This window comes from Orbicella faveolata, unplaced genomic scaffold, assembly GCF_042242905.1.
Source record: "Orbicella faveolata isolate gen_17 unplaced genomic scaffold, um_ofav_v1 contig_14, whole genome shotgun sequence".
NCBI classification, from domain to species: Eukaryota; Metazoa; Cnidaria; class Anthozoa; order Scleractinia; family Merulinidae; genus Orbicella; species Orbicella faveolata.
This window is the reverse complement of record NW_028301541.1, coordinates 4,138,696-4,166,430: the sequence shown is the minus strand read 5'-3', so window position 1 is coordinate 4,166,430 and position 27,735 is coordinate 4,138,696. Positions and strand designations below refer to the sequence as shown.

The 27,735-nt window shown below is 38.6% G+C and overlaps 1 protein-coding gene across 5 annotated transcripts in view; it reads left to right on the top strand.

Annotated features, from left to right (window-relative positions):
- The first annotated feature begins 525 nt into the window (after positions 1–525).
- Positions 526–27,735, top strand: part of LOC110050234 (tyrosine-protein kinase transmembrane receptor Ror-like) — a 36,513-nt gene continuing 9,303 nt past the window's right edge. Inside the window, exons 1-5 of one of the 5 annotated variants that reach the window (XM_089286239.1) lie at positions 526–653; positions 18,768–18,846; positions 19,338–19,401; positions 25,983–26,386; positions 26,925–27,236. In XM_089286239.1, the coding sequence (XP_089142365.1) occupies positions 18,786–18,846; positions 19,338–19,401; positions 25,983–26,386; positions 26,925–27,236 (841 nt within the window). In that variant the 5' untranslated portion in view covers positions 526–653; positions 18,768–18,785. Of the gene's footprint in view, positions 654–7,812; positions 8,109–9,359; positions 10,986–16,678; positions 18,238–18,767; positions 18,847–19,337; positions 19,402–25,982; positions 26,387–26,924; positions 27,237–27,735 lie in introns of those variants that run through there. The other 4 variants (XM_020756134.2, XM_020756135.2, XM_020756133.2 and 1 more) reach the window with 4 other exon arrangements.

Below are 27,735 nucleotides of genomic sequence, written 5' to 3'. Positions count from 1 at the left end.
TGAAACTAAAAATAACTGTACCTCAAAATTCATTAAGTTTCGAGGAATGATCTCGTTGCAGTCGAAGCCTTAAACTAATAAAAACAGACATTTATTGATTTAACATCTTGACTAGTTTGAGAGTTGGGTTAAAATTCATTTCCTGATGTCTTCCTTGAATAATGAATAATTGCTCTTTATTCCCATGAATTACTTGAAGATTGTTATGGTGTGTTCATCCGGTGATGACAACTTCACAATCGTACAGTCATGAAACATAATTCGCCTGTTCGGTTCTCCAACCGCCCAAATAAAGTTCATTTCTGTCATGGCAAATCACGAAAGTATTCCATTCAATTTTACAGTCAAGCTTGTTACTGAATAACCCTCTATACCATTAATAAACCCATTACCTTTCTGTGAATTAGGTGCGAGCTATTTCGGATTAGTAAATTGTTGTTGTGTCTAGATTAAAGGATAGATAAGATGTCAGCGGCCAATTAAATATCGCAAATGATATGATAGGTATCGAAAAAGAAAGAGGCGTCATTTCGCATCTGTTTACGCGCTTCACAGCACTGTGAGCTTGAAACTGCATCGCAAGTTCATTTACCCGCAGAACGGATCTGTTCTTCTGTTAAGGTTACTTCTTTTATCTTTGTGGAACCAATCAAGTAAGTTTGTAATAACTAGGTAGGTGTATTATGTATAAGTCAGTGAACAGGTGAACTACGTCGTTATTCCTCTGGACTGAAAAAAGTTGCAGGCTTACAGCTGCAACATTGTCTTAATCAGTATTTCATGTTTCAAAGAAGGTACAAAAGAATTCATTGCGAACACAACTCAGAAAGCTTTCTGGATATGTTCCAACTGTTTATGTTTCTCATTTTTTCTGTATCCTAGCCAGTTAAGTTGGCAAAGTTCGGAAAATGAGATATTTGCTTCAAGAAGTTGTTTACCGATTGTCGTATCACGTCACCTCACAAATTAGAACACCGCCCAAAGGCAAAAGTACTTAAATCCGGCATATGAGAATCCAGTGCATGCAAACATTACCGAGTATTCAGTTGTCAAACATTTCATCATGGGACTTATTTCACGTCACAGTTAAGTTGTTCCCAGCACAAAAACGTAAAGTGAAATAAATACCAAAGTAATGAAACGATACCATGTTATAGGCACTGATCATGCAACTAAAATTCCAAGGTGCTTGAAAAACGCGAGAGTCTGTGTGGTCGATCGACACGCGGAACTTGGGATCCGAACTTTCAACACGTAACCCACGACATTTTTTAGCAAAAGTGAGCTTGTAATGGTTTATCTTAGGGTGGTCAAAAACAAGGACTTATGGGCTGATCATATAGGATTAAATGAACTATTTACAGTTGGAATTTTAAGAAAGGATTAGTTCGCGTTGAAATCGTCCGGTTATTGACGGGAGCTCGCAGTTTGAATGAGAATTTTCTGAGGTTTTGAGATACCACGTGGATATTCAGCTACGTTTCCTATTTATACACAGGATTAACCCATTGACAGGGAATTTAAACAGTTTCTTTACATTGTTATTTCAACACACGGTGCGTATTTACGTAGTTTGGTTTCGATTAAGGGCTGCCACGCCATGCCTTGCCAAAAATGACCTCAATGCTCAGAAAGCAGTGTCAAGTTTTTCCTCTCAGCAAGACCCAACTAAGGTTGCTTGAGTTATTATTTGCAGAACAGTACAAAAGTAAGATTTATCAAAGAGATTAGCTACCTGAAGGCGCTGAAGTGGCAGAGATTTGTGCATTATTCTATGTGTAGACTGAAACATAAGCAATTGTCTAGAAATAAAGCGAGAGAAAAGTTAAGAAAAGCTGAATGAAAAACTTCATGTTTTCCGACAACGTATTAGTAGCGGACGAAAGCAAACGCGACGAAAGGAGACGAACACTCAACGGAAATTCCATAAATGTTCGAATAAATATTCCGCTATAGCTCAGAATTTATCGGCAGTGTTCCAACCTTAAAACATCTTTAATAAAGATCAGTTTTCCCAGTTTTCTCAGCTCATGGAACCGAACCATGATAAACAATTGGCAAATGTTTTAGAATATTCTCTTTTCTTGAATTAGCGTGCTTTTCATATTTTGACGAACCAGAGAAATTTTTTTAGCAGTCTTATTAGCAAACGACTTTTAATTTTTGGCCTGAATACATTGGTTCTATTTTTACACAAATATATTTCAAACAACACCATCTTTGTTAGCTTCGACAGACCGTGAATTGACTTTTCAACTGTAAGACCTGTCACGAGGATTCAGAGAGAGTGTTTGAAAATGTCCACTTCGTTGTGAAATCTTGGACACATGCTGCATGCAGCGACTTGAAAGACAGAGATGATCACGTCCAACAGCGAAATTCTCCTAACCGATTAGCAGACGTTTCGTGCACTTAATGTTCGGAGAATTTGGTTATCAACAAGACAGCCGCGAGCATCCTGTAATATAGCAGTTGTTTTTCGCTTTGCTCTTGTCTTACGTGTAATTGGCCGCCGGAACGCACTTGAATTTAACAGATCTTAAATCGACTTTCTATTAATAAGTCATTTTTGGCATCTTCGTAGATTTCGTCCCCGTCCAAAGATCAATATCAGAAATTCTTACTGCACAGCAAGGCAAATTGAATCACTAGACATCACAGAGCCGCGTAATTTTGCTTCATGCAAGAAATTCTTGAAGAGTAAACATGCGAAACAAATCGCGGTAAAGGGTGACAAGGAACCTTTTTTTCTAGGCTGGTTTTCAAACTTTTCAGCCAATTAAGGAACCAGTATGATTTCTGATCGATCACTGTAACAATGAAAAAACCCCATAAGATGCAAGAAATAATTATAACCAGAAAAGGTTGCGAAGCAGGTTTGTTTGTAGAAGTGCTCAGTGCTTTGGTCATTACTTGTAACACAACCGGAAAAAAGGCAATATAGAAAATAAGCGCCCTAGGGAAAAAAAAAACACTTGAATTTAACGAGCTGAGCGGCAATCAATATCATGCTTGTCAACAATGTTGCATTCTGTATCTCTTGTGTAATGTAAGCTTTGTGAAAATGAGACGGAGAAAAGAGAGCAGTAAAGAGCTGCCATTGGGCAATAACTAAGAATATTTTCTTTTTATCATTTTGGTTTATTTGTGAACGTTCACTAGGCGTGACTGCTAATAATAAGGTTTCCTTTTCTTTTATTCAGTGCCATGAATGAATGATCAAACACATTAGGATTGACTGAGTTCTAAGATACACATGAAGCAATACGAACAAAAGCTAGGGTGATACTAAGAGAGACAATCGCGTTTACCACAACTTTGTATTTATGGTAATATTTATTTGTAAAAAAAAAAAAAAACACAGAATAAAACCACTAGTTCTAAACCACTTACTCAACCTGCTATTAACTTAAGTTTCAAGTACAGATACTACATGCGTGTGGAATGATATTTACTGCAAAGCACGCTTTACGGCTTAAAGTATTCTCTGGTTACGCTATTTTGGGCATTTTGCATTGATGGCTTTCTGCCCAGCTGCAGTTGCCGAGCGACACTTAAAAAGAAAAACTTGAAAAATTCATTGAATGTCAAACTTTTAACAATCACGAAAGATCGATTTTGAACCATTTTGAACCATTTTGAACCACACATGGAAGCTTTAAAAAGGAAAAATGAGAAGGATGCAAGACTGTTTACTTTGCACTATAATCTGGCAGTGTTGGTAAATACTCTTCCATTGAGTTTAATATTTAACTTCCTGTTCCATCCTGTGAGCTTTTTTTTTATCGATAAAACACAAATACCAAGGACCTTTTAAGTATATAACAGAAGCTTCTTTCAGGCTTTAGTATCATGGCACTTGGCGGGGCCGTTGCCAGAATCGAAAAAATAAACTATGATTGGCAATATCTATATGAAGAAATTTACATGACTGAAGCAATGTCATGCAATGGTTTAATTCTCTTTCTAGGTATTTAGGGTTTTAAAAATGACTATAAACAGCGAAAACGCAATAAAAATGATTGAGGCATGTCCCTCGGTTCGCCTGTTTTGCTTCGGTCCCGCTTGGACTAGAATTAACCTCAGTCCACTTGATGCTAGAGAGTTCTAAATAAGCTTTACTGATGTGAATTCACGCCACGAGGAAAGTACAATATAAGAACAACAGTTAGGGTGGATGTCCTTAACTAATTATGTTTGTTACTATTCCAAAACTTTCTTTTCGGTGATATTTGCTAGCGATAAAACAACAGACCAAGCCACAAGTTGTACATCATTAATTGACTTGTTTGTTCTGAAGTTTTAAGTACCGTAATCTGCTTAGTGCGTACTTGGAACAACAAACGAAGCTATTCCACAAAGCACGTGAACTATATAAGTTCGGCAGAATCATGCAACTTTACACCGCAAAGCAAAAATCAATATAAATCATTCACTCATTAAAGCTAAGAAACGTTTGTTGGAGGATTCGTAAGTTTACTTAAACTGAACTTCAGTCAAAATTTCCGCGTTTTTGCAATGTTAACAATTGCGTTTCATTCTTATTTTAATATCCTATAATGTTTGTACTCTTCTTCGGTTTTCAAAGAAGGTTTTTTGTTTTGCTTTCATTTTATCAGTTTTCAAACCAGTTTAAGGGGGTAAGCAGTTTGTATACGACAGATTCACGGTCTAATATCATTGTTGTTACTTAGTGTATTAAAACACTCAATACGGAATGGCATTGTTTAACAAACTGATCAGCCATATCATAAGCTTCTAAGTGTAAGCATTGCTGTATCTTTGCGGTCAGCACTGATGAAGCGTTTCATTCTTTAGCCAACAAACTTTACTAAACCAACATCATTAGTTTTAACAGGAAAGTGGGGCAAAGTCCATTTTCAAACAGTCGTCCGATCTTGAAATGATGTTCTAACACAATTAATATTAAGAAACGTTTTTTTTTTTTGCTTTGTTTTGATACACTTCGAGAACAACAATAACATCCAACTTGAGTGTGTACGAAGAAGGGAAAACCAGAATGCAGTTACATATACCTCGATATTCGCACTGTAGTAAACTAGTTAACAGATTTCTGAGGGTATCCAAGGGGTTTTTGGGAAGAAGAGAACATGTTACTTTATTTCGAGGGAACAAGGGATATTTTTGGGATAAATTTGATGGAACAAGAGATATCTCTACTATTAAAGGAACTTTGGCAAAAAAGTCTGGGGAACAATGAATTTATTAATAGGGAACAGCGGAGAAAAAGTGGAATTTTAAGGGATCAGGGGAGCACACTCCCCCTCCCCCGGGTGGTCCCCATTTCTTACACGTAAAATGACACGATAGTAGAACTCAACCTTTAATCTATCTAGCTCAAAATGGCCGCCTGTCGTTAGGCGTTGTCCTGAAACTATAATATCGGGTGTTTATTGCTGCTAAGTGATCGAAAAATACGATGCGCTACTGGGATCGGAGGATAATAACACATAATTGGATAACTCGTATACTTACGAGCAGCAGATTCCCCGGAGATCTGAGATATATAACAATTGCTGATCATGGTTGAAGAAACTAATGGCAATTTTCATTTTTATATTACATGGCAAGATCACAGACTCTGAGCTGCCATTTTTTTTTAGTTCTAAGTTCATAAAGATGCGAAGCTACTTAATTAATCTTGGCGTTGGAGAATGATTAATGGTTTGTCAGCAATCTCTGCACCTGTACAAAAGCCCACCGTGATCGTGAAGTGCTTAAGGCTAAATATCATTCAGCTTTGATGCAAAGTTTTCCTCTTATAACGACAGACCAAAGGACTACGGCGTATATTCTTAATTGAAAAACACTATGAAAGTCTTAGTGAAGAGATATCAATGTTACAATCAACATAATCAACGTAACACTTAAATTCGGCTAGTAAACAACATTACAATTCTTGTGGAGAGGGGGGAGGTTTTCTTTTTATTGCAAAAACCCATCCAGAACGCATGACTTGGGCGCGCACATGACTTGAGCGAGCGTATAAACTTTCCTGAAACTGACTCCCACAGAAGAAAATCATTGAGGTACGCCCTGATCACGGCAGATAAGAATTGTCTTTATTCTCATCACCTGCCGTCTTAAAAAAGTATTAAAATGAAAGGAGAATTTACACCTTGATAATTTTGAAAACTTATGTTATACTATCAAAAATTCTAACGTGTAATTTGTTGTTTTTGTGTTTGTTTGTTGTATTTTTTCTATTTATAAGTATAGTTACAACATATCAATGTACCAGGCAGGGAAACCCAGGGAAGTCAATAAGACTTACGTAAAACTGCTTTCATCGGTACACAAAATTATCACAATTTAGGATAAAAAGTAGTTAAGCAAAGTTAAACGCGCTGATGCGCAAAAGCAAAGGAAGACAAAAAAGCGATAAAAGCACACGCAAGCACACTAAGCACACATGATATGTAAGATGAGCCCTATCACATTAAACATCCCAACAACCTAAATTGACGAGGCTTAGCCTATCATACTCAGTGAAACTATACGATGTAACTAAAAGCTGGTGTTGTTGATCCCCAAATCGGCATACACGCCCATTATGCCCCGGGGATTATGTGGGAGACATAAGTCCTGGTTTCAACTGTCCCAGTGTACGGAATGAAGTTTTTTCAACCTGTCTTTAGACAGTAATTTTTGGCGCTAAAATACCCTTCATTTACATTTCAACAAGCATTTAGAAACAGACAGACAGCGTCTTGTAAAATACTAACTATGTGAACAGAAAATTCTATTCATGTGACTGACCCAGACAAAAAAAAAATACTGACTGCGTCATTGATCCTTTTTTTCTTCTTTAAATTAAATCTCGCATAGTCTCGTTTAATACTTTGCAATGTCTGGAAACTTCCATTACAGTCACAAAACACGCAAATTTATTTTGTTGTTAAGAATGAGCCACACGAAGGATGGACATTCCAAGAGTAAGGACGACATTTAAGTGAAAATATTAACCTACGATCAAGCAGTTTTTTTTCTTCAAATTGAAGTCGTTATTATGAAACACAAATAGTGACATCTACCCTCTAAATACTGTCGCTTCTAGGTTTTTTTTACACCTTGTCCTTGTTCCTCCAAACATTGCAAAACCCATCAAGCTGTAAGTTACATGTTGAGCTTTTCTTAGAACAAAGCTACACGCTGGCACTGAGCCCATATCATTTGCCATATGCGTGCAAATTAAATTCGATCGTGGAATACTCTGCGCCAAAATCGGTAAAACATCTTTCGTCAGTTCAAACCGTAAGCCACAACACAGTGATAATCAGTGTTGCAGATTAAAATAGAAGAGACAGAAAACAGATAAACACCACAAATGTTAAAGTAATCTCATTTCTATTGACTGTTGTCAGTTTATTGTTTGTGATCAGTTTTGCCAAAGGGTGAGCTTATTCAAGCTGTTCACAGTTGTTCTTTCCGCAGCTGGTTATTATTCATTCAGACTAGAGCTATTTATCATCTGAACGAAGTCCACTGTCCGGATGCATGTCATAACGAAATTTCGCACCAAAAGACACCGTTCGGTGATTTTGCGCAGAGGTAGAGTTGTGCGTTTAGCTCGAGAACAAACAAAAACTGTAAACAGGTTATTTTAATAGCAGTTTTTCCTTGACTGGGCAACCATGCGTAGACTGGAATGGTGTGTAAATGAAGAAGATTCAATCTGCCATTCACACGGTGTCAAATGTATTTTATAATTAAAGGGGAAGAGCCACCCCTTGTCGCTATATAATTGGTGTAGCCGGGTTTTGATTGACAGCTGCCAAATGACCACAGCCAAAGCCTCCCGTTGTACAGTACTGAAGCTCGATTGCTCGGTTTTAGTAAATCCGGAGGTTATAATCACAAAAACATGCTCCTAAATTGGCGGAATTCACTGACAGATTGACAAGTAGCTGTTTGTGTCGACCAATTGGTCTTTTGGTCAAGATATACAGTGTAAGGTTACATTGATTCAGACAGGCTTATCCAATTGCTCTCAGAATCTCGAGTCAAGATAGTTGACTCTTCACTGACCGAAACTGCGCTCCAAGTTTTCGCCTGAGATTTGCTGAAAGAGAAAGTTATTAACCAAGGTGAGAGATAATATACATATTTCACACTCTGAGAATTAACTAGAAATATGTTTATCAAAATGATTTGAGAAATCCATCGCAGTTCTCGGACTCCTTGATTTGCGTGCAGACCAACATGCTAACAAAGTCTTGTCTCACAAGAATTAACGAATCAGTCAAGCAAGTATAAGACTCAAAGCTTTGAGGTCGCCATATCTATGGAAATGCAATTTCAAAAGAAGAGAGGCTTGTTGGAAACGGTGTTTATCCATCTAATGGGTTAATGATCTCCGTAGAGTTGAAATATCGATTTTCAGGTGCCGTAATATAACATGTTTAATATCACAATGTCGAAATTTATTATCACTGTCACATTGCCCAAGCCCCATAAACCACAACATTAAGGTAGTTCGCCGATAAAGAACTTGAACCCGTAAGTTTTATTGAAGTTTAAAGGATCGGACATACTTAATGTAGATAGCATCTCAAAAATGGATAATCAAGATAATAGATATGCAAACAAATAAACAAATCCCTGATGTTTGATATATAATCTGTGGCGGGCGAAATGGCAAATATTTGGCCTGTGCGGGTGAGACCCTAAATTTACATCTTCGAAACCGCCGCTTGTAAAAATATTAGTTGTGTATCAGTTATTATCAAACGATCCCGACAAACAGTGTCATCTGACATCAGACCATATCGATCACACCGTGCCCTGTTTATTAATCAAAGACAAAACCTTCAATGGATCGTAGCGCCAAAAATGATTTAGTAAGATGACTTTCTCTCTAAGTGTTTGACGCTGTTGACTAGAGCTCCTTTGGAATAGTCCTCTATCGGGTAACTACTATCGAGTACGACTTCACAGTTTAGTTAAACAAAAGAGGTTTCAATTAACATTAGATATCTTTAACAAAACCCTCGGGCTGCTAACGACGGGCTAAGACAGAACAACCAAAATAGCTTCTTATCTAGCGTGTTGTCGAGATGGCTCTGAATAGAAGTCTAGTCCATAACTTTAACAAGAGTTGTAATTTGGTTCAAAAAAGAAACAAAATTAAACATCGCATGTTGTGAGCTTGGTTTCATTAAAGATGGAATGCAAGGCTATGGTCGAAAATGTCAATCAGCTCGCGGCAAAAGAATGAAATGTAATTTGACGGAATATATGGATATTGAACTTTCAACTGTGTTATGACAGTTCAGCGCCACTTCAGTCGTTCAAAGTTATTTGAAATTAGAATTTTTTTTCTTATTTTGCTGATGTATCTAACGCATACTTTTGATGCATGGTTATTGTAAACTTTTTATTTGATTTCAACACTTCGTTTCTCTTACTTTATATGCTTGATGTGCCATTTTTTCTTCAGAGACCCTTTGAATTTATTACAATTGTCACTGAGTATAACAGTTTCCTAAGTTAGAAAAACACGAGAAAGGTGAAACTAAACCAAACACTAAGGGAGGAAACTGAAGATGGTTGGGTTCCGATGAGAGCTTCAAAACACTGTCTACTGAAGATCTTTAAACTGCATTTTAAAAGTCGTCCTTTCTATTCAAGCCACATGTCTGTTCAGCTATTCACTCATTAATCTCGGCGAGCGCTGTAATTATCAACTTGATAGCCTATCGCCCATGAATCAGTTCAGTACGGTCAATCTACTACCAACAGATTTCTCCATCCAGTCACTCAACTCAACTTTATCGGTCTGATGTTAATCCGACTTGAGAAGAAAGGTAATGAACTCAAGCCCACAAAACTTCACTCAGCGGCAATGCCCAATTTAATTACATGAGCGACCAGTGCGTCAGGTATGTCTCAATACGAAGTCCTTTAGCGAATTACTGCCAATTAACTCATTCTGCACAGGAAAAAAAAAATCGTGTTCGAGGGGAATGTACGACGAAGCGACAATTGTAATCAGATCTCAGTAAAACGATATGTTTCCCGCGTCTGTTCGTTAACTGTTGATTGGCTAGAGATGTATCAAAGTCGCGACTTTTGTTTGTAATATAAGAGCTTATCAACCCCTGACTCGCGACCCTCTATTTTTGGACCCCTGGAACAAAGGAAAACTTCAAATTCATAGTGTGCGTGAATTTTATAAACCTCTTATGCCTGGGACTAAATTGGATTCCTGGATTAATACTTCAGCTTTCGTAATCTAATTTTTCCTTCAAACCACCTGAAATGATTAAAATTGCAGGAAGTTATCCAAAATACCTGAAAAAAATTGGTTCCATCGTTCAAGACTTTCATACTTTACTTCCCAAATCAGAAGTTCAAACTGACAAGTTTCCCTTCAGTAGCCCTGCTTTTCCGTTTTAATCTCTAAGCATTGCTCTGACGTACATTGCACTTTCCTTTGCTGATTATAATAAGGGCTTTAGCGTGGCTTTATTGACACCGAATCGCGTTTCTCTTGGTTCTGTAGAGCTTCCGTCATACTCTCCCTAAATTTTGACCGCAGAGTGGAGGTGGTTGAATTTCGTGTCGCACTAGCATTTTTGGTTAAGCAACAAAGCAACCCAAATATTCTCTGATTATAAAAGGAATTTCCTTTTGGTTAGTTCCACTCTTTATCCGGAAACGCCTCCAGTTACAGTTAAGTTAGTTAGCGTTTTTCCGCCTCTAAAACTCCTAAAGACAAATCATCTAGCTTGGTTCATTGGGCAACTTGTCAGATTTTGCGGTAAAGAGCTAAAATTATCGAGGAAGGCCTAATTAACGTGGACATTTAACAACTAGATTAGCCGCCCTTGATTCAGTTAATGCTACACAAAACAGAGCATTCATTCTGAACCGTCCTGCGTCAGTAACGAAGTTTAACAAGACGTTCTTCGCTAGCATCTTCTGTTTCTCAGCTTCATTGGTAGAAGGCAAAATATTAGGAGGTAAGTCAGAGTACAACAAGCTAGTAGTATTCTATACCGGTCGTTGCTACTGTAGCGGACCTCTTCATTGGCATGGACTTTGACACTATGATGTATCTGTCTGTAAAACCTCGGTTGCTAACTGAAAAATATTGATTTTAGCAATAGACAAGTCAGCTAGTGAAAAGGTATACATATTTAAGTGACGGCGTCGAACGCACTCATAATCTTTGGTTACTACCAGTAGTATTCTAGACCGGTCGTTGCTACTGATAAGTGTTTATTAGTTCTTGGGAGGACACTTTACCCTCACGGTGCCTCTTTCCTCTCAGGGTACTGACCAATTGTACGAGGGGCGGCGAATGATCCTCCAAAAAACAGGAGTCTCGCAAAATTTTCGTCTGTTTCCTTTTTTGACGTCTGAAGGTCTTACAGTCTCAATGTCTCGTGCTCGCATTTAAAACACTTTGAAGTCTCGGTCTCGCAATTTCAAAAAGTCAAACTGTCTCGAGCTCGCAAAGAAAAACGCTATTGTCACTTTCTCGCAAAGTCTCGCATCTATCATTTACCACCCTTGTAAGTGCTGACTGACAAAACCCTCCGGGGGTAACCTGTGATTGGACATTTACTGGAGTAGTAGTTCTAATCACTTCGTGCTACAGACCAGGTAATGAGCCAATTGACGCACAGGAGTTGACAGTAGTTCCTATAGAAAGATCCGCAATCTACAGGAAGTGAACTGAATCGAGCTTCAGTAATTTAGCGCATCAATGCATGTAGCGATGAGGTGAACAACCCGGGGGGAGGGGTACTGGGGCCTAAACGGGGTGCTTCTTGAAACCTTTCTCTTTTTAAGAAGCATATAGCATGTAACATGTTTCTATCAAGTGGTGTAAATCTGCTAGCGTTCTATCACGAATGCCGTGCTCTGATTGGCCATGCTACTCACTATCTATTCTGTTTTAGTATAAATCTACTAGCGCATAGCGTTCTATCACAAATGCCGTTCTCTGATAACGGCCGCTTCTGGGCGTTTTCGAAGTGTCTATGAAGAGGATTTCGATAAAGGTTTGAACGACTAGTAGATTTATACTAAAAAAATTAGATTATTCGCTTTCGATAGTTGATAGTTGACGAGGGCTGCGCCCTCGTCAACTATCACGCGATAGTTTTAAACGACTAGAGGACTTATCACTAAAACAATTGGATTATTCGCTCTCGATTTTTATGCGTGATAGTCGCGCGACAGAAATCTCGAGCTCTTAATCTAATTGTTAAATAGAAACACTATTTAAACCAATCACCACGCGTATTTTCTTTAGGATATTTCCTAATTAAATCTATTATACACTTTTCCCATGCCCAGCCGACCTGTTTCAGACCTGACCCAAAAATCGATGCCCTTATTCACACCAGACTCTATCCAGGAGTGCTTCGGTTTGAGTAAAGCTTTCACCAATTTCACGCCAAGGGTTTCAAATTTGCGATGTTTATTGAAAAGCACTTGCCAAGCGATGAATGACACAACATGGATAAAAATATATTTTTTTCTAAGAATAACCCTTAAATGGCTATAGACTTCTTCATCCTACTGAAAAATGTCGTTTTCGTGATATTTCAAACAGATCAGCTCAGCTCCTTCACACGGCCCAAGGCACAAAACATATACAGAGATAATTACCATATAAACTCAGTGAAACATGATTAAAATATCGTTATAGTCGAGAGAATGCTTTACTTAAGAGTTCATTCTACAAATGCTTTCTCCACTGGAAATGTGTTTATCTAATTTTCGGAGTGCCATGCTTCAGTATGAAATATCGCTTTAAGATCCGCGGAAATTACATTTTAGTTTGCTTGGCACGGACTGAAACTGAAATAACAAAAAAATAACGCTGAAAGACGAAGAATAAACTGGTTACCAAACGTTTTTTGGACAAAAAACGGAAAAGGCCCCCCTAAGAGATTTGACACCCAGGATGAGCGAAAAACTGAGTGATAAGAACGCCCTTAATCCAGCAGTAAAATTAGAGCATCCAATTTGGAAAAGATTATAACTGGATTAACGCAGATAATTTGCAATTACAACACGTTCAAATGTTCGTTTGTAACAAAATACGTATCTTAAACTTTGCTAGGAGCTACAGACTCGTAACTTAGAATGACCTTTTTTAAACACACTGTACAGGCGAGCCTGAGACAAATACATACAGCTGTAGTCCAATCATTGATATTTCCAATGGTGATCAAAGTCTGTTTTCTTCTGTCATTGCCCTGTCAATTCGTTGCTAAGGAGACAGGTTACGAGGATAACGAAAATTATCAGCTTGTCCCAACCTCGTTCTCATGGTGTCTCATCATCTTCCCGCCCTCCTCTCTCGCTTCAGAGATATTGTTTATCCCTTTACAATGAAGGAAGGACTTTCTAGATGGAAAGAGGAAACAACCGAATATTATTTGCGTAGAAGTTCATCACTGTCAGCTTCAGCCAAATTTCACATTCAATTTACAGAATCTCAGGCTAATTTTAGTTGTTAATCCGTTTCATTCCATAGAATTGGTGTGCTTATTTTCCTCATTCAGAACTGTTTCAGAATATAATACTCTACTTCCTTTCAGTTTTTTTTTTTTTCCGCGCTGAACACTTGTGTTTAAGGGTTCGTCCACAATACGCAGGAGGAATTTGAAAACAGTGTTTTCGATCTGAAAACGCATCAAATATTTCACGTTCACACTACGCCGGAGGAATTTAAAATCGCAGCAACCACTGGTCCAGATTTTGAATTTGTGTTTCGAAAAAAATACTCGAACAGGGAAATCACATGATTATCGTAACGACATCGTCTTCGAAAAGCTCCATTTTCAAAGCGTTTTCCGTCCACACGAAAACGAAAGGCCAGCGTTTTCAAATTCCTCTGGTTTGACGAGCGGTTTCGAAAACGAAGCTCCGTTTTCGTGACGGATTAGTGTGGACGGTAGGCCAAACCGTAGAAATAAAGTTGCGTTTTCAAATTTCTCCAGCGTCGCGCGGACGCTGCCTAAGCGGTTATACTTTTATCCGAGATTTCTTTGTCATCCCAAATTGGTTACCATGATTGGTACGTTTGTTAATGTATTTAAACTCTTTCTAATTCTGACCCCATCAGTGGGGTGCAGCAGGTAAGCTTTTGTGTAACGAAGAGAAGCAGTATCCTTCGACTGAGATGCCTTCTGATCAGTATGAGCACAAATACAACAGAGTTGACCGGAAAGCGTGGAAAAGAGTTAAGAGCAAAATCATGATTGCAGCTTGTTTTGGATTCTTCTCAGTAGTTAAAAACGTTCCATACAGTCATGAACTTAACGAGATCCGCAAATTTCTTTATTATTCTTTTAGTTGAAAAGTAGCTAGGAATGAGGCATCACTTGACAATTTCAATGCCAACACCCATTTCTAACAATAACCTGCTAGTGTTTACAATCCTGTTGACTCTATTTTCAACAAAAATTGGCATTTTTTCCCTTTGGTCAATCACCAGGCGTCGGCAATTTTCTTTAGACGCGTCTACATACAGGCTAGGTGAGAAGAAAGGCTTATTTTTTAAAGATACCTCTCGTGACCTAACTTGTTAGCACCTGCACAACACTGATATCTTGTTTACTGTTAGGGAGCATCTATCCGCCTTCTCCCTGTAATAAGGGTTCTGATTTTTCGCCGCCGTAAATAAAAAAGAACTCATGATTGTAGGTAGTCCTCCTGCGACAACTTCATCGGGCTCAGTTGAACAAAAACTTGCTTACAACACACGAATACGGTAGCGCAATATATTACACATTGATATAAACACCACCATCATAAGATATCCTTGAGGGTCAATAATAAAGAAGTCAATAAGCCATAAAACGTAACCACATCTCCCGGATCGTCGTAATAAGTCGAGTAAGTCTAATAAAACGGAAGCCACATTAGGCGGCAGGGCACGTTCTAGACAAGCTTTTCCTTGTCTTTTTGGCAAGCTCAAAAAGGCATAATAATGTGTATCTTCTTAGTATTAGTTTAATTAAACTAAGAATTTTTTTAGCAAAAAAACCTAGCTCGATGACAGTTGTGTTCAGTACCGGATTAGTTTTAATGGTATGTTCTGAAAGAATCATACCTTATTTATTTTCATTGAACTTTAACAATTAAAATACCGCACACAAGTGCTAATAAAAAATGGAATTATCAAAATGATATTATACTTGATTATTGCGCGGCTTTTAATTAGTTTCCCACTACGCTCTAGCCGGTCCTTTGTGTCTTCAAAGGAACCGACCTCCGTCGGTTCTCGTCCATTATTTTTCAGTCTTTTTATGCTTGATGAATTTTGATATTGCTAGTGCAGACTGTGATCTCGTGTCACGAAGGGCGAGAAACGTAGCGCCTTGAGAAAAATGGACGCGTTTTTCCCGCGTTTTATATCACAATGCCTTGTCGCTGTATTTAGGATATGCAGCGCTTTGCGTAGATTACGACAGGATTGTTGTTCCGTGTTTGTCATGAAGGCAATGCCTTGTAAGCTTTAGTGCCACTGAAACGAAATTTTCGTACTCTCTTTTTTTAGCCCAATTTATAGTTTCAAACGTGCTTAAAATAATGGTGAACTTTATTTCTGTCAAATCCTAACGGAAAGTGCTCTTTTTAGCTGCTGAAACCGACTTTTTGGAGCAAAACTGTGTCCGGGCTCTGGAACCGAGTTTAAGGACCTTGTGACGTCACTGGTTGTATTCACGCAAGAAGCGCTTAAGATTCTCTCTTGTTTTCACTTGATTTATTTAAGTTTATTCTTCATATTGTCGATACTTACTAGTTTCCTACCTTGTAATTTCAGTCCAGCCTTGACAGGAAATACACATCATAAACGTCGGAGGGCGCCTAAGAATGTAGATTCACCAAAATGAATGCTACAGATTAGAACAGCCAGCTCAGTCTACTTTTCGAACATCTTGAGTACTCGATTGGAGATTTCGAAGACGAGTGTGGCAACTTTTGTATCACGTCCTGAAGCCTAAACACGATATTTCGTCGTCTGTTTTCAGCCTGGTTCTGAAATTTGGATTCTCACGTTTATCTAAGGTCTATTAACAAGGTTCGAATATATCCTCGGCAACTTTGCTGCATTAAAAGCCGTAAGCGCATCAGCCATCCGCACAATCATGAAGTTATCAACGGTCCACAAGCTTTGAGTCGAGTACTTCTTTGCACACAGAGAGCATCTTTTTATGATACTAATAAGTGAGAGTTCTTGTGGTAGACAAAATGTATCTTTCAAAATTGTGATCCGTAGCAGGGTTTGCTTTATCGCCGCATACGTATCAGTGTAAACAAAGCTGGAATTTCGCTTCTCTTTTACACGTATCTCCCAATTGTAATATTTCACGGCCGATGGATAACTTGGAGTTCTTTAGCACATACTTATGTCTATGATCTTCATTTAATAGTATTCAAGTTCAAAGCAATTCGTTAAACGTCACTAGTTTACACTCCTTTCGAAGGTTTATTAAACAGAATTTGAACTAATTTGCACATATGACCTTTCGCCGCCGACATTGTCACGCTTTCTCTCGTTTCCTGAAAACATATAACTGTAGGGTCATGGCAGCTAAGTTTACCTTTATAGTTTATATTCGCTCCCTCATATAAAAGAAGAGGGTTTCTTAAATTGTTGCTGCTGTGATAACTTGCAGGATGTCGCAGATACAACTAGACTAAAGGTCACTGTGGCACAATCTCGTCCGCGGTGAAACTCACAGAGCGTCCGGTTTCCTCGAAGCGAGGCGACTCGAAAACTCGAAACGTTGTTGCTACGATTCGTGCAGCAGCACTCCGGATAATATTTTCAAAAGCCGCTTTCTCTTGTTTTCATGTCTTTTTTACTTTATGAGTGTAGATATTGTTTAATTGAGTGCTGGCCATTTCACTAAGAGTACCGATCATTTTGCGATCTAAGAGTAAGAACTCCCACTCGTTTGCTAGCTTACATAAAATATCCAATTAAATAGACTGAAAAGCTTCAGGATCGACTCTCCACCTCTTCATGTCTAAGGCCACTGTTATTATCTGCTTCACAGCCCTGAGATGTCCTTAAGATGATTTTTGGGGGGGCTTCGAACAGTATTCTCTTCTCCCATAATCACTCTAAATTTTCAGCGCGGCATGAGAGCAATACAACCAGTGATGTCACTAGGCTGTTTTGGCCGCGCCAAGATGGCCGCCAATTTTGGGCTTAACCAGTCAACTTCGAACGGCTGAAAAAGCAGTTTTCGCTTACCGTATGCGAAAAAAAAGTGTGCAGTGTTTCCAAGTAAGGTTGAAACTTTATTACTAAGCAAAAATCTCACATACGAAAATTTCGTTTCAGTGGCACTTTAATGTCATGTGTACAAATACTGGCATCTGGTTAAATACTTGATTGTTCGTTTATAAACTTGCTCATTAAGATACGGCGCTCCACAGCGAGAAACATCCTCGGGCTAAAATACAAAAAATTTGAGTACCACCACATATTTCCTTCCAGTGGTCTCCAGTATTCACATAATAACATCTGTCGTCCAAGTTTTCCACATCCGTTCAAAAAAAGCTCTTGAATTAAGAACCTAAACAAGTCTTACATATGAGCGAACAGCTGGCCAAGTGAGCGGGATGGAAGAGTAAATGTTTTCTTTTAGCAACTGAGAATTCCAATTCAAGAAAGTCCAGGCCAATGTGCGGTAATACAGAGACTTGGATGAAATTACAGTCGCGTAAATTCCTGACAGACATCCCTCCGGGTTTGACCCATACTTTGGCATTTGGGACATTTTAATGTCTCCTAAATTGGTCCATACGGCCATAGGCAGGACTGTTATTTTTCACGACGTTTGGTGGGTGTAACCGCGCGGGGAAAAGTCTTGTGATACAAGCAAGACCATAGAGCGAAACGCGATTTCTTCGTTGAAAATTCCTAGTCGAAATGTCGATTCTGTGAAAGTCCACCTCATTTCTAACATGATTAATGATTATTAAGGTGAAATCCCGCTTGTCGTAGTCGGTCTCTACGTGATGTTTCGTACATCCGTTGAAGAAAACAATGCAAACTACTTAAGCACGGGGGCGCTGATGGACAAGTGATGGGGTGTCACATATTGATGTGTTAATCTCTCAAAAGATATCAATTTATTGCTGGCTTTTAATCAAACGCTGCTGGCCTAAAGACACGCAACTGTATGGAGAAGCCATCTCTAGTGGGATTCATCTCGTAGAAGTACTTTTCAAGTGAGTTTTATGATTTTACAGAACGTTGTTTTGCTGTCGCTCGCTCTTATCTCAATTATTCCACCGTATTAAGATTGTCGCCTAGGTAGCGGCCTTCAATTACATGAATGTTTGTATAACGCACTTGTCTCTCTCAACCCCGACTATAACAAAACTTCAACTTGACATTTATTTGTTTCCTCGCAAACTTATTTCGTCAAACCAGGGATTTGTAAGTTTCTGAGCGAAGTTTCAGTGCTCAAGCATGGAGTAGAAGCCTTATGAAGACATAGCCGAAATTCCATCTTTATAATCCATGAAATACGATCTAGTTTAATTATTTGTTGACCAATACAATCAAACAATTTGATGCAATTAATTTCAAGTAGTAACCAGAGAGCTGTTCGGAAAGCGCTGGGGGCATATCGTGACGTCACGCATACCGCGAAATGTCCTTTACTGCTAACAATCACAAAGTGAATGTACTCTGTCAGAAATGGGCTTCGATTGCGCATCTTTGGTGAAATAACAGTTCATCTGCTTTCTCCCAGGCTAGACCAGGAGAATCAATGAAGTTGGTGGCGTCGTTGCTGTGTATATTTCTGGTGGTGGATTTGTCTTGTGTCTCAGGTAGGTGAATATCTCCGATCTGTTCGACAGCGCTTTGGCCTTTCGGGTTGATCGTGTGTCTGTTCATTGTGTTTACCCACAACATGAAAGATGGTTTTAAGTGACAAAACATGAACAAGGAGCGGAATCACTAAAAACGCCTCGAGCTAACGTCTGGGACATTTCTTAGCGCATTTCAGCCTCTCGCCGTCGCATTTTCGATCAACTTAAACCCACAGTAAACACGAGCTATTTGCCTGTTCCCTTTTGAGCATGTTTTCGCACTGTACTTCTGAATTACTTCAATTTTGTGGGATTAAATCAAATCCATGTCAAGACAACTGTATTTATGTGATAGTAGATTGTTTATGAAACCTTCATTCATGATTTAAAGCAATAGTTCGGGCGCAAACCCTCGTTCGCTTTTTGCACGCATGTGTTACTCGTATGTCTGCCATTAGAAACTGAATCTGTCGGTGTTTGTGCTGATTATACTCAATCTCTTCCGACAGCCGCAGCTCAGAGCAAAAATTCAAGAAAAGGATCTCGATCGAGAACGCGTGGACGAAACTCCAAGTAAGTAAAAGCTTGTCGTTTAATAGACCTCTTTAAAGAAGTATGTTCTCTCGCAAAACGTGTCTTACTGGAAACACAATTTTTGGCTTGCTTACAGTTGAGGGAATTTAATGGTGGTAATTCAAAACCTGGACGCATGGCCGCGGAGATTACTGAATCTCATGGAGGGGCAGTGATTAATTTCTGGCGGTCAAACCGAACCGGGGGTTCATTTGAAATCGACATGTTTAGATTTGGTTGTTAGTTTCAACTTCAGTGCAGCGATCTCCGCGATGTTTCTTTCTGGAACATTGCCGCCACGGCTTGTATCAGTCACGGATTGCTATCTTCAAGCTCGCTCCATTTGTCAGCCTACTTGACACAGAAGTTCTTTGTTTGTGAAATCGCCGCTTTACTAGGCATTTTTCATGCCCATTGTTTCATTTAAAGTTGTTTTCTCAAACTCGGCTGAGTTCATTTTCATTCAAACCTAATGCAAATGAGGTCAATATTTTCTGTGGTTGTTGTCTCGGATTGTGAAAAAGGGCTTGCAGTTGACGAGAGATGTCAAGCGACAGTGTTTGTTGTTTATCTGTTTTTCTCGATACGGCTATATTTAGAAGACCACCATCAGTCTTCATTGTGGAAGCGAAATACCGCGTCTTTTATCTTCGACAGTGCCTTATGTTCATTTTAAACTCATGCAATTGAGTCAAATATGGTTTTAATATCCAACACAATAGTTAGTTGTACGGTTTTGTCTCCGTCCTTTGAAGCCTTTATCTCATACTGAGAGAAACGCGAAATTTATGAAATCTTCAAGCAGTTTCATTTAGCCTTTGTAAAGACTGATCGGAATACACTTTCCTAGTTAAACGTGCAGCGGAAGGGCAGAAGATCACATCAATTTGCTGTCAAATTGGTCATGAAATTCTTTGAAATTATCCCAACGTTTGCACGTAGTGGAACTAAGCTGTTCTTTATCAGTCATTTTTCTAGGGCCATCAAAGGGAAAATCTCTTAAGTGTCCTGCACAGGAGTCGCTTTCATGTTAACAGAGGAATTACTTGCTGGGTGTGAGTATGCGTGTAAGAGGGAACAGTTCGGAAACGGGTTTAACAACGAAACTGGTTTCCCACACATCCGTTTCGGCAAAGCAGCTCAGCCCTCAGAAACACATATTTAGCACGTTATTTTATAAGTTTTAAAAAAATTATGTAACACTAATATAATAATTTAAAAAACACCTTTTTGTATTTAATTGTTCATAGTTCGAACTTCTGCAAGGCAGATTCGAAATGTGTTTCGCTGATCTTAAGTAGAACAAGTATACCATTGAGGTTTTGTGTGCTATTGTTCACACAAATCACCGCTAATGAAAGGAAATCAATGTTGTGTGAAAAATTGATGAGAAAGAAGCTGTAAATAAAATTATAATGTTATTTAGGTCTGTTGAGGATAACAAGGGTTTGTTTGTGTTTGAATTGAGTGCCGTAAGCTATATTGAAACAGTTTTTACAGAAATCACTCTTTGGAACATTGTGGAGGAAAAACAATATCATCGGACTCCTTTGCTTTGTGCTCCTGCTCTGCAAAATTTGATTCTCAAAGATTCTATCAGATCATTAATTATTTATTAAAGCCATACTGTAAATTCAAAAACCCGGTGTTTGTTTAAAAAAATTTAAGTGATATATTTTATAAACTTTGACTGTGAAAGAGCGGGAAATTCAGTCCGGCGTTCGGCCTAATGGAAAGCGAATGTTTTTTTGTTCAATTTATTTGGTGCAATGTAAATTATTACTTTTTAGTTCTGATAAGTCATACGATATCTTGCTTCATCAGTTAAGATAAAATTCAATGTCATTTTTTTCGACCTTGAAAGATAGGACGCCATGATGAGTTGGAATTTTTCCATACCATATTGATTCCTCCGCATGCGATTAAAATGAATTCCACGAGTTATAGGCCATTTTTGATTACATTTAAAAGCAGTAAAAGATAGTTGGATTAAAAGCACATTCAGACTTCCTTGTCTTATGTTTTTGTTTGTTTTTCCTACTCCTTAATTAAGATTTCCTCGGAAACTTCTCAAACAGCAGTGTACTTTGCCCATTATTGAACAAAGCGTTTTAAAATATCCGGTGCTTGGAATTCACTCACTTAAATATACTCTATGTTGAAGGCTAATGAGCGAAGTAATTGCTATCTAATGTTAAAATCTGATAATTTTCTTTTAGCGGCTTCGATTCATCCTGTTAGCAATTAACATTTCAGCAGCGAAAATTAAAGATTGGATGAAAAACATCTTGTTCTATTTTTCCTTGTTGTATTTTTTACTTTTCTACTGTCGCGACATGACGTGCTCGACTTAAATCTCCATTCGCTACCTTAAAGTAAAGTCTGCATGCACTAAAACGTTATTTTTTTTTCGTTTTTAAAGTTGACTCTAATTACATTAGATTTTTGTGGCGTCTATGCCTTTGTGCCTTGACGAAAACTTTTTTTCTGAAACCTATCAGATATAGTTTTGAAATCCCAAACCAAAGTTTTGGGGCGGAAAAATTACGTTCCTTTTCCGAGGCGGTTAAAACTATAGTATGTTAATGTTTTATTGTTTTCTTTCAAGATTAACTTAGTTTTGGAGCCAAAGGGACAATTTTAAAATTTCGAAGATTTCCTTTCGTCTGGTACCGTTTGCTACGATTTTTTAATTAAAAGGCAATAACTAGCTATAATGGTAATGAACCTTAATATATATTTACTCTAATAGTACTTGAGTCTTAGCTTGCTTCTTACGTTTTTGTTTTTAGTGTGGGTGAAGTATGTTCATGGCATACCGATTGTTTTTCAACATTTTGCAAGTGGAAAATTTTGAAAAATTGTGCACTGTTAGCGTTGGCGTTACTTTAGGATTTAGGAAGAAATTCTCGGGTCAAGGATGAATTCTTATCTCTCAGCGATGGCTCTTAGATATAAAGGATTTAATAAATTATTACTAAGCTGACCACAAAGTATGTCGTACATTCTGGCCCAAGACATCCCGCCTGTAGCCGCAAAACCCCAATAGAACAAACCGCCACTAGACCGCGACTAGCAAAGTCACGTAGCAGTGTGTATTTCTAAACAGGCGATAAAACAACAGTTAAATGGCTTCTATTTTGGTCACTGGTGAAATTTTAGGGTCTTAAATCTGTTTTGACTGCCAAAGCTGAACTAGGCTTCAAAGGGGGCCAGATCTTTCCGCAGATGTGTTTTCCCTGCAGATATCTACAGATAAGGTCCCAAATTTTTTAAAAGGCTAAAAATACGAGCTCAATTATTGTTAATTCTTTCTTTTGCAGTTGCGAAAGTAGGGCGAAAATAGTTTTCATCCCGTTCCGCTCTACGCGCGGAATCGGAACAACAAAAACCGAAATGGTTTCTTCACTTGTTATCCAATCAGAAATCACGACACTTATTTGTTGTTGCTTGGCGACTTCACTGACAAATATGACGAGATTAAGTAATTACGGCGACAGCTTTCCATTAAGAAAACATATTCCCAGACTGTTTAGTTTAAACTTTTGCACCTCAGCTTTGCTGATCTGGAAATAGCAAAGTAAACACAACAATCCTATTTTTTTCTGTAAAACCTAAGGCCGAAAAAAAAAAGAAACTTTTCCAGCTCTAGTTTCACATAACTTCACGTCGTCTCTCGGACTGTGTTAGGAATTAGACTATTTTGTAAATCACTTTGGGCAGGAAGCTCTGATTTCCACCATTTTCGATTAAATTTACGTTAACTGTGATTCGTCGTATGGGGGGGGGGGGGGTAATCATGTCGACGTTGGATATACATACATCAAGCTTTAATTAAAACCTACAGTCAATGTGTCTACAAGTTTCCGTGTGAGCGGCAGCTGTATTGTAACAGGATCTCTCCTTACAGGAAACACAAATTGTATTTCAAAACAAGTGTCGGGGAAAGTACAGCAAGCCTTGTTTCTCTCAAGTGAACTCGAGAACTAGCATTTGTGGCTTCTCTTCCAGACACACCCAAAGTTCCTCGGATATGAATTGTCTACAACATACACTGTCTCATTGATAGTGATTTTTTCGCTGCATAGCGTTGCGAGGCCTAGGTTTAGAAAACGGGAAAGACGTGATCGACAATTTCTTCTTTGAAATTCAACATAGGTAACAAGGAATGAAATATTTTGGAGGTTGAAGACAATGAAACAAGAAAGTATAAAGTGCTCAACTTTAAGATTATAAAAATCCACAGTTTCGTTGTGCGAAATATAAACAAATCAACAGCGCTAAATGAATGGTTTGATCTACAGACGTATTTAGAATGGGAAAGACTTCAGTCAAAATTTGACTCATTCTGTAGGAGTGAACCTACTCTTATACAAGAGGTCACTGTTTCCTTTGCTTCGAATTTTAACAAAGGAAAAACTTTTCTTTTACTTCTGTGCCATGAACATTTAAAGTTTTGTGAGAATTTTCAAGGAGGGAATTTCTTTGTTAAGCGCAACGTTGAGGTATTCGCTTATTTAAAAAGAAACCACCTCTACAATTTGTCTGGTTTCCATTTGGGTTAGTGGGCTAGTTGATATTAGTTTTATAGCTGCAACAGACTAAGAATAAAAAAACAGAGCTCTTGAACAGAATAAAATTTATGACCTTGAAATGTCATTCAGAGAAAGAACAGTGAAAATTGTGACGAAGTGGATGGAAAAGAAGCTATCAGGTTTGCTAGCGGTATTCTCCTTCATAAAGGAAAGTGCAAGTGCTATTAATTAAAAAGCAAAACATTTTAGTGTAACTTTCCTCTCTATGGTTATTCTTTATCTCTAATTAAACTCGAATGTAAAGGTTTACCGACTGTTACACGCTTTCTTTATATGCAAAGAAAATTGGAACTCCCCTGATGTTTTATCAAATTTACTCGGTGAAATGTGAGAAATTGTAGATTCGATAAAGTTTTCCTTATCTGGTAAACGCAGATAAGGCTTTAAAATAAAATTTTAGAGTTTATTCAACCGTTTTATAATCCTCTTTCCTCTTTCGGCGGGCAGAATTCCTCAGGAAGTTCAGGCTTCTTCGTCTCACGCGAGTACGGGGCTTGCTTTTTAGGAAATTTTGGTGGTAGGAAATCATGTACCAATTGGGAAATAACAATTTAATTATCAACAGACCACGCAACGATCGATTTTGTGATTTGTGTTGAGTCACAAAACTTAACATCGCCTTTTGCTCAAGGAACAACCACAAATTACGTAGTATGGGAAAACAAAATTTGGAGAGCACATTTCTACGTAGTCGCCTGTCAAATTTCAAAATATCTGTCTTCTCACAGCGACCAAAATATTTTTATACTGTTTTTAAATTACTTAAAAAACTCTGCGGTGGATTGAAAACAACTAGTTTGTTTGTTTTTGAAGCCCAATAACAACTATAAAGCGATTAACTTTTAATGGCTACAACTCTGGAACATTCTTAAAACATCTTTTCCATCGTTATCGTCCCCTCCAATCTGAACTTCAGCTAATTTTCTTCTCAGATATTGTGAAACCGTAGTCCCACATTAGAAGCGGATTTTCCACAAGTCTGTTTTAAGTTAGGGGTAATCTGTCATCTTGTCACTTTGAACATCCGTTATTACTGAAGTTTGCTAGATTCTCGGCAAACTTTCTTTGAATTGCTTTGTCCTTAGATTACAAAGTATCATCTTCATTTCCGTTGGAGGTAGAATGTCGTTATCTCGCAAAGACCTCAGTGTAACGTTTAATGTACGCGGAAACTTGTTCGATGCGATAAGAAATCTTCTCAGCTTTCAGTCTTGTAGTGTTCACGTGTACAAAGACCACAAGCGTAGAATTTGAGTACAGGTTAGCTGGGGAGGCCATCTTGCTTGCACGTGCATCCTCGCAGAGTTTATACAACTTTCTGATCCCCTGGCTCTTGCATAACTTTTTCATCGACAATAGTCCTTTCTGCTGTGTTTACAAGCTGCTCCAGTGTTTGGCAAAACGCAGACCTTCGCAGTCAATCGAAAGAAAATTCTCGTCGCACCGCAAAAATGATCTTCTTTGCTGAGTTATTGTTATTTTTTGACAAGACGCAGTCCTCGGCTTTGTCTAGGCCGCTGCTCCACAAGAGGGCCCGCACTTTTTCCAGTAGAACAAGCCGAGGAGTTCTGTTTGTTGCAAGAGTGATAATAATGTCTAATTTTCCTGACACTATCAATACACTTAATCAAGCTTGTAGGTCAAGAGAAATAAGCATATGTTTGGCAAATAAATTCTCCCAATCTGTAATACAGGAAAAGTATGAAGACAATTGAAGAGAGTTTATATGTTGATACTGGCGTTCGGCTTTGTCATTCCAAAATTACATCACGAATAAAAAAAAAGTGGTAACGAAACCATGGTACATAACATCCTGAGGAGGGCGGGGAGAGGGGGGACGGGGACGGAGAGAGGGGAAGGAGAGATGGGGACGGGGAGAGGGAAAGTCGAAAGACACGGGGATACGGGGAGGGGCATAAAACAGGCCAAATATAAAGAGGATTGGTAACCACCCTAAATTCTGATCCTTTAAATTTTATTTTCCAGGTTCGCAGCGTGCGAACTGTACTCTGGTGGAGAGCTATGCAAGCCTTACCTCGATGGCCAGCGAGTTTATGTCAACTCAAAGACAGCGTCCCAGGTTTCGCACGGGAGCCGCGTTGGAAGGAACTATGATATGTTGAAGGAGTACGTGTCTGACGGATGTAAGGATTATGTTCTACCAACTTTGTGTAACTACGCTTTTCCGCCGTGTGATTCGTCGCAGTCTAAACCTAAGCCGAGGAAGTTCTGTAGGGACGATTGTCTTGTTTTGAAGAATGATATTTGTCAGGAGGATTTCGAGCGTGCCCGAAAATTACCGTTTGTGTCGGTTCTGTTACCTGATTGTTCCAGTATGCCGGCTGTGGGGCATCCTGATTACAAGAGTTGTATTAGAGTGGTCCCTCAAGGTATGTGTCGGACTTCATGCATACATTCTCAAAACCGCTATTATAATAATAATCCAAAAAGATTAAGATAACAAACGGTACTCAACAGCTTTCAATAGGGTTTCATCCTCAGACTTTAAAGTTAGAAACTCATTGCACGGCATAATAAACAGTACCACACGAAAGTCCTGCTCCACAGCTTTCATTTGAATGGTTACACACTAGGGTTTCATCCACAGACTTAAAGTTAGAACCACCTTGTACAGCTTAATAAACAGTACCACATGAAAGTACTGCACCATATCTTTCATTTGAATGGTCACACATGCACTAGGGTTTAAGTCAGACACCTCCCTACTTTAAAACCACTTTATACAGTGTAATTGAGAGTACTACATGAAGATTTTCTGCTCAACACATTTTGTTGAAATGAACGCAACACTTAGATTTCGTCCAGAAAGTTCAGTTAAGTTGTAATCTTGTATTGGAGGTGCGATTTCGTCTCATTAACCAGTAACGTTTTTTTTTTGTGTGTGTGTGTGTGTTTGTCCATGCGCAGTACCCAAGTTCAAAGTCCGTCTTGATAACAACATCACAATGTTCGAAAACAAACCAGTCATCTTCAAGTGCAGGCTGAGCAGTAAAAAGGTAGCGGCTAACATCACGTGGTTCAAGGACGGTCGGTCTGTCAGCGAAGCCTACCCATCTTACAAGGTCACTACTTTCCGTTGGGGATCGCGGCTCAGGATTCGACGGGCTAAAAAGAAGGATGCTGGGATATTTCAGTGTAGGGCCAAAGGTCCCGGAGGAATGGCTACCGCGCAGGCGTGGTTGAAAATCAATGGATTTCTCAACACACCTCCCATCACAAGTACAGTTTCTTTGTGCTGACTTCATAATAGATTGACTTCTTATCAAATTCTCTTGATGTCTATAGTTCAAACTAGCAGTTGGAGTCGCGACTGCCTTAGTTGTTGTGTTTCTTGCACAGTAGAGTTACGAATTTTAAAGTGATATTTTAAAGGATCTCAGTAATGGTACTTTGATTTATTTTGGCCAGGTACAAAAATGCCTTTGAATTGAAAGAAACCTGAAAATAGTAGTTAACTAAGATAGAAAAACAAAAACAGAGATAATAATAAACCATAATAGAACAAGGATGGTTAAGGATGGAGAAGATTAATACGGATTGCAAACGACGAACTTTTAAAAAAATTAGACTAAACTTCAAGATACGCAAACCGTGCAGTAGCTCTTTTAAGAAACAAATCTCTGCGGAAGCACTTGAACAGTCCCGAATTGTCGTCACCGTAGGTAGTCGTGACGTACGCACGAATACGTGACGTCATGTAGCTTGCATAACTGGGGGA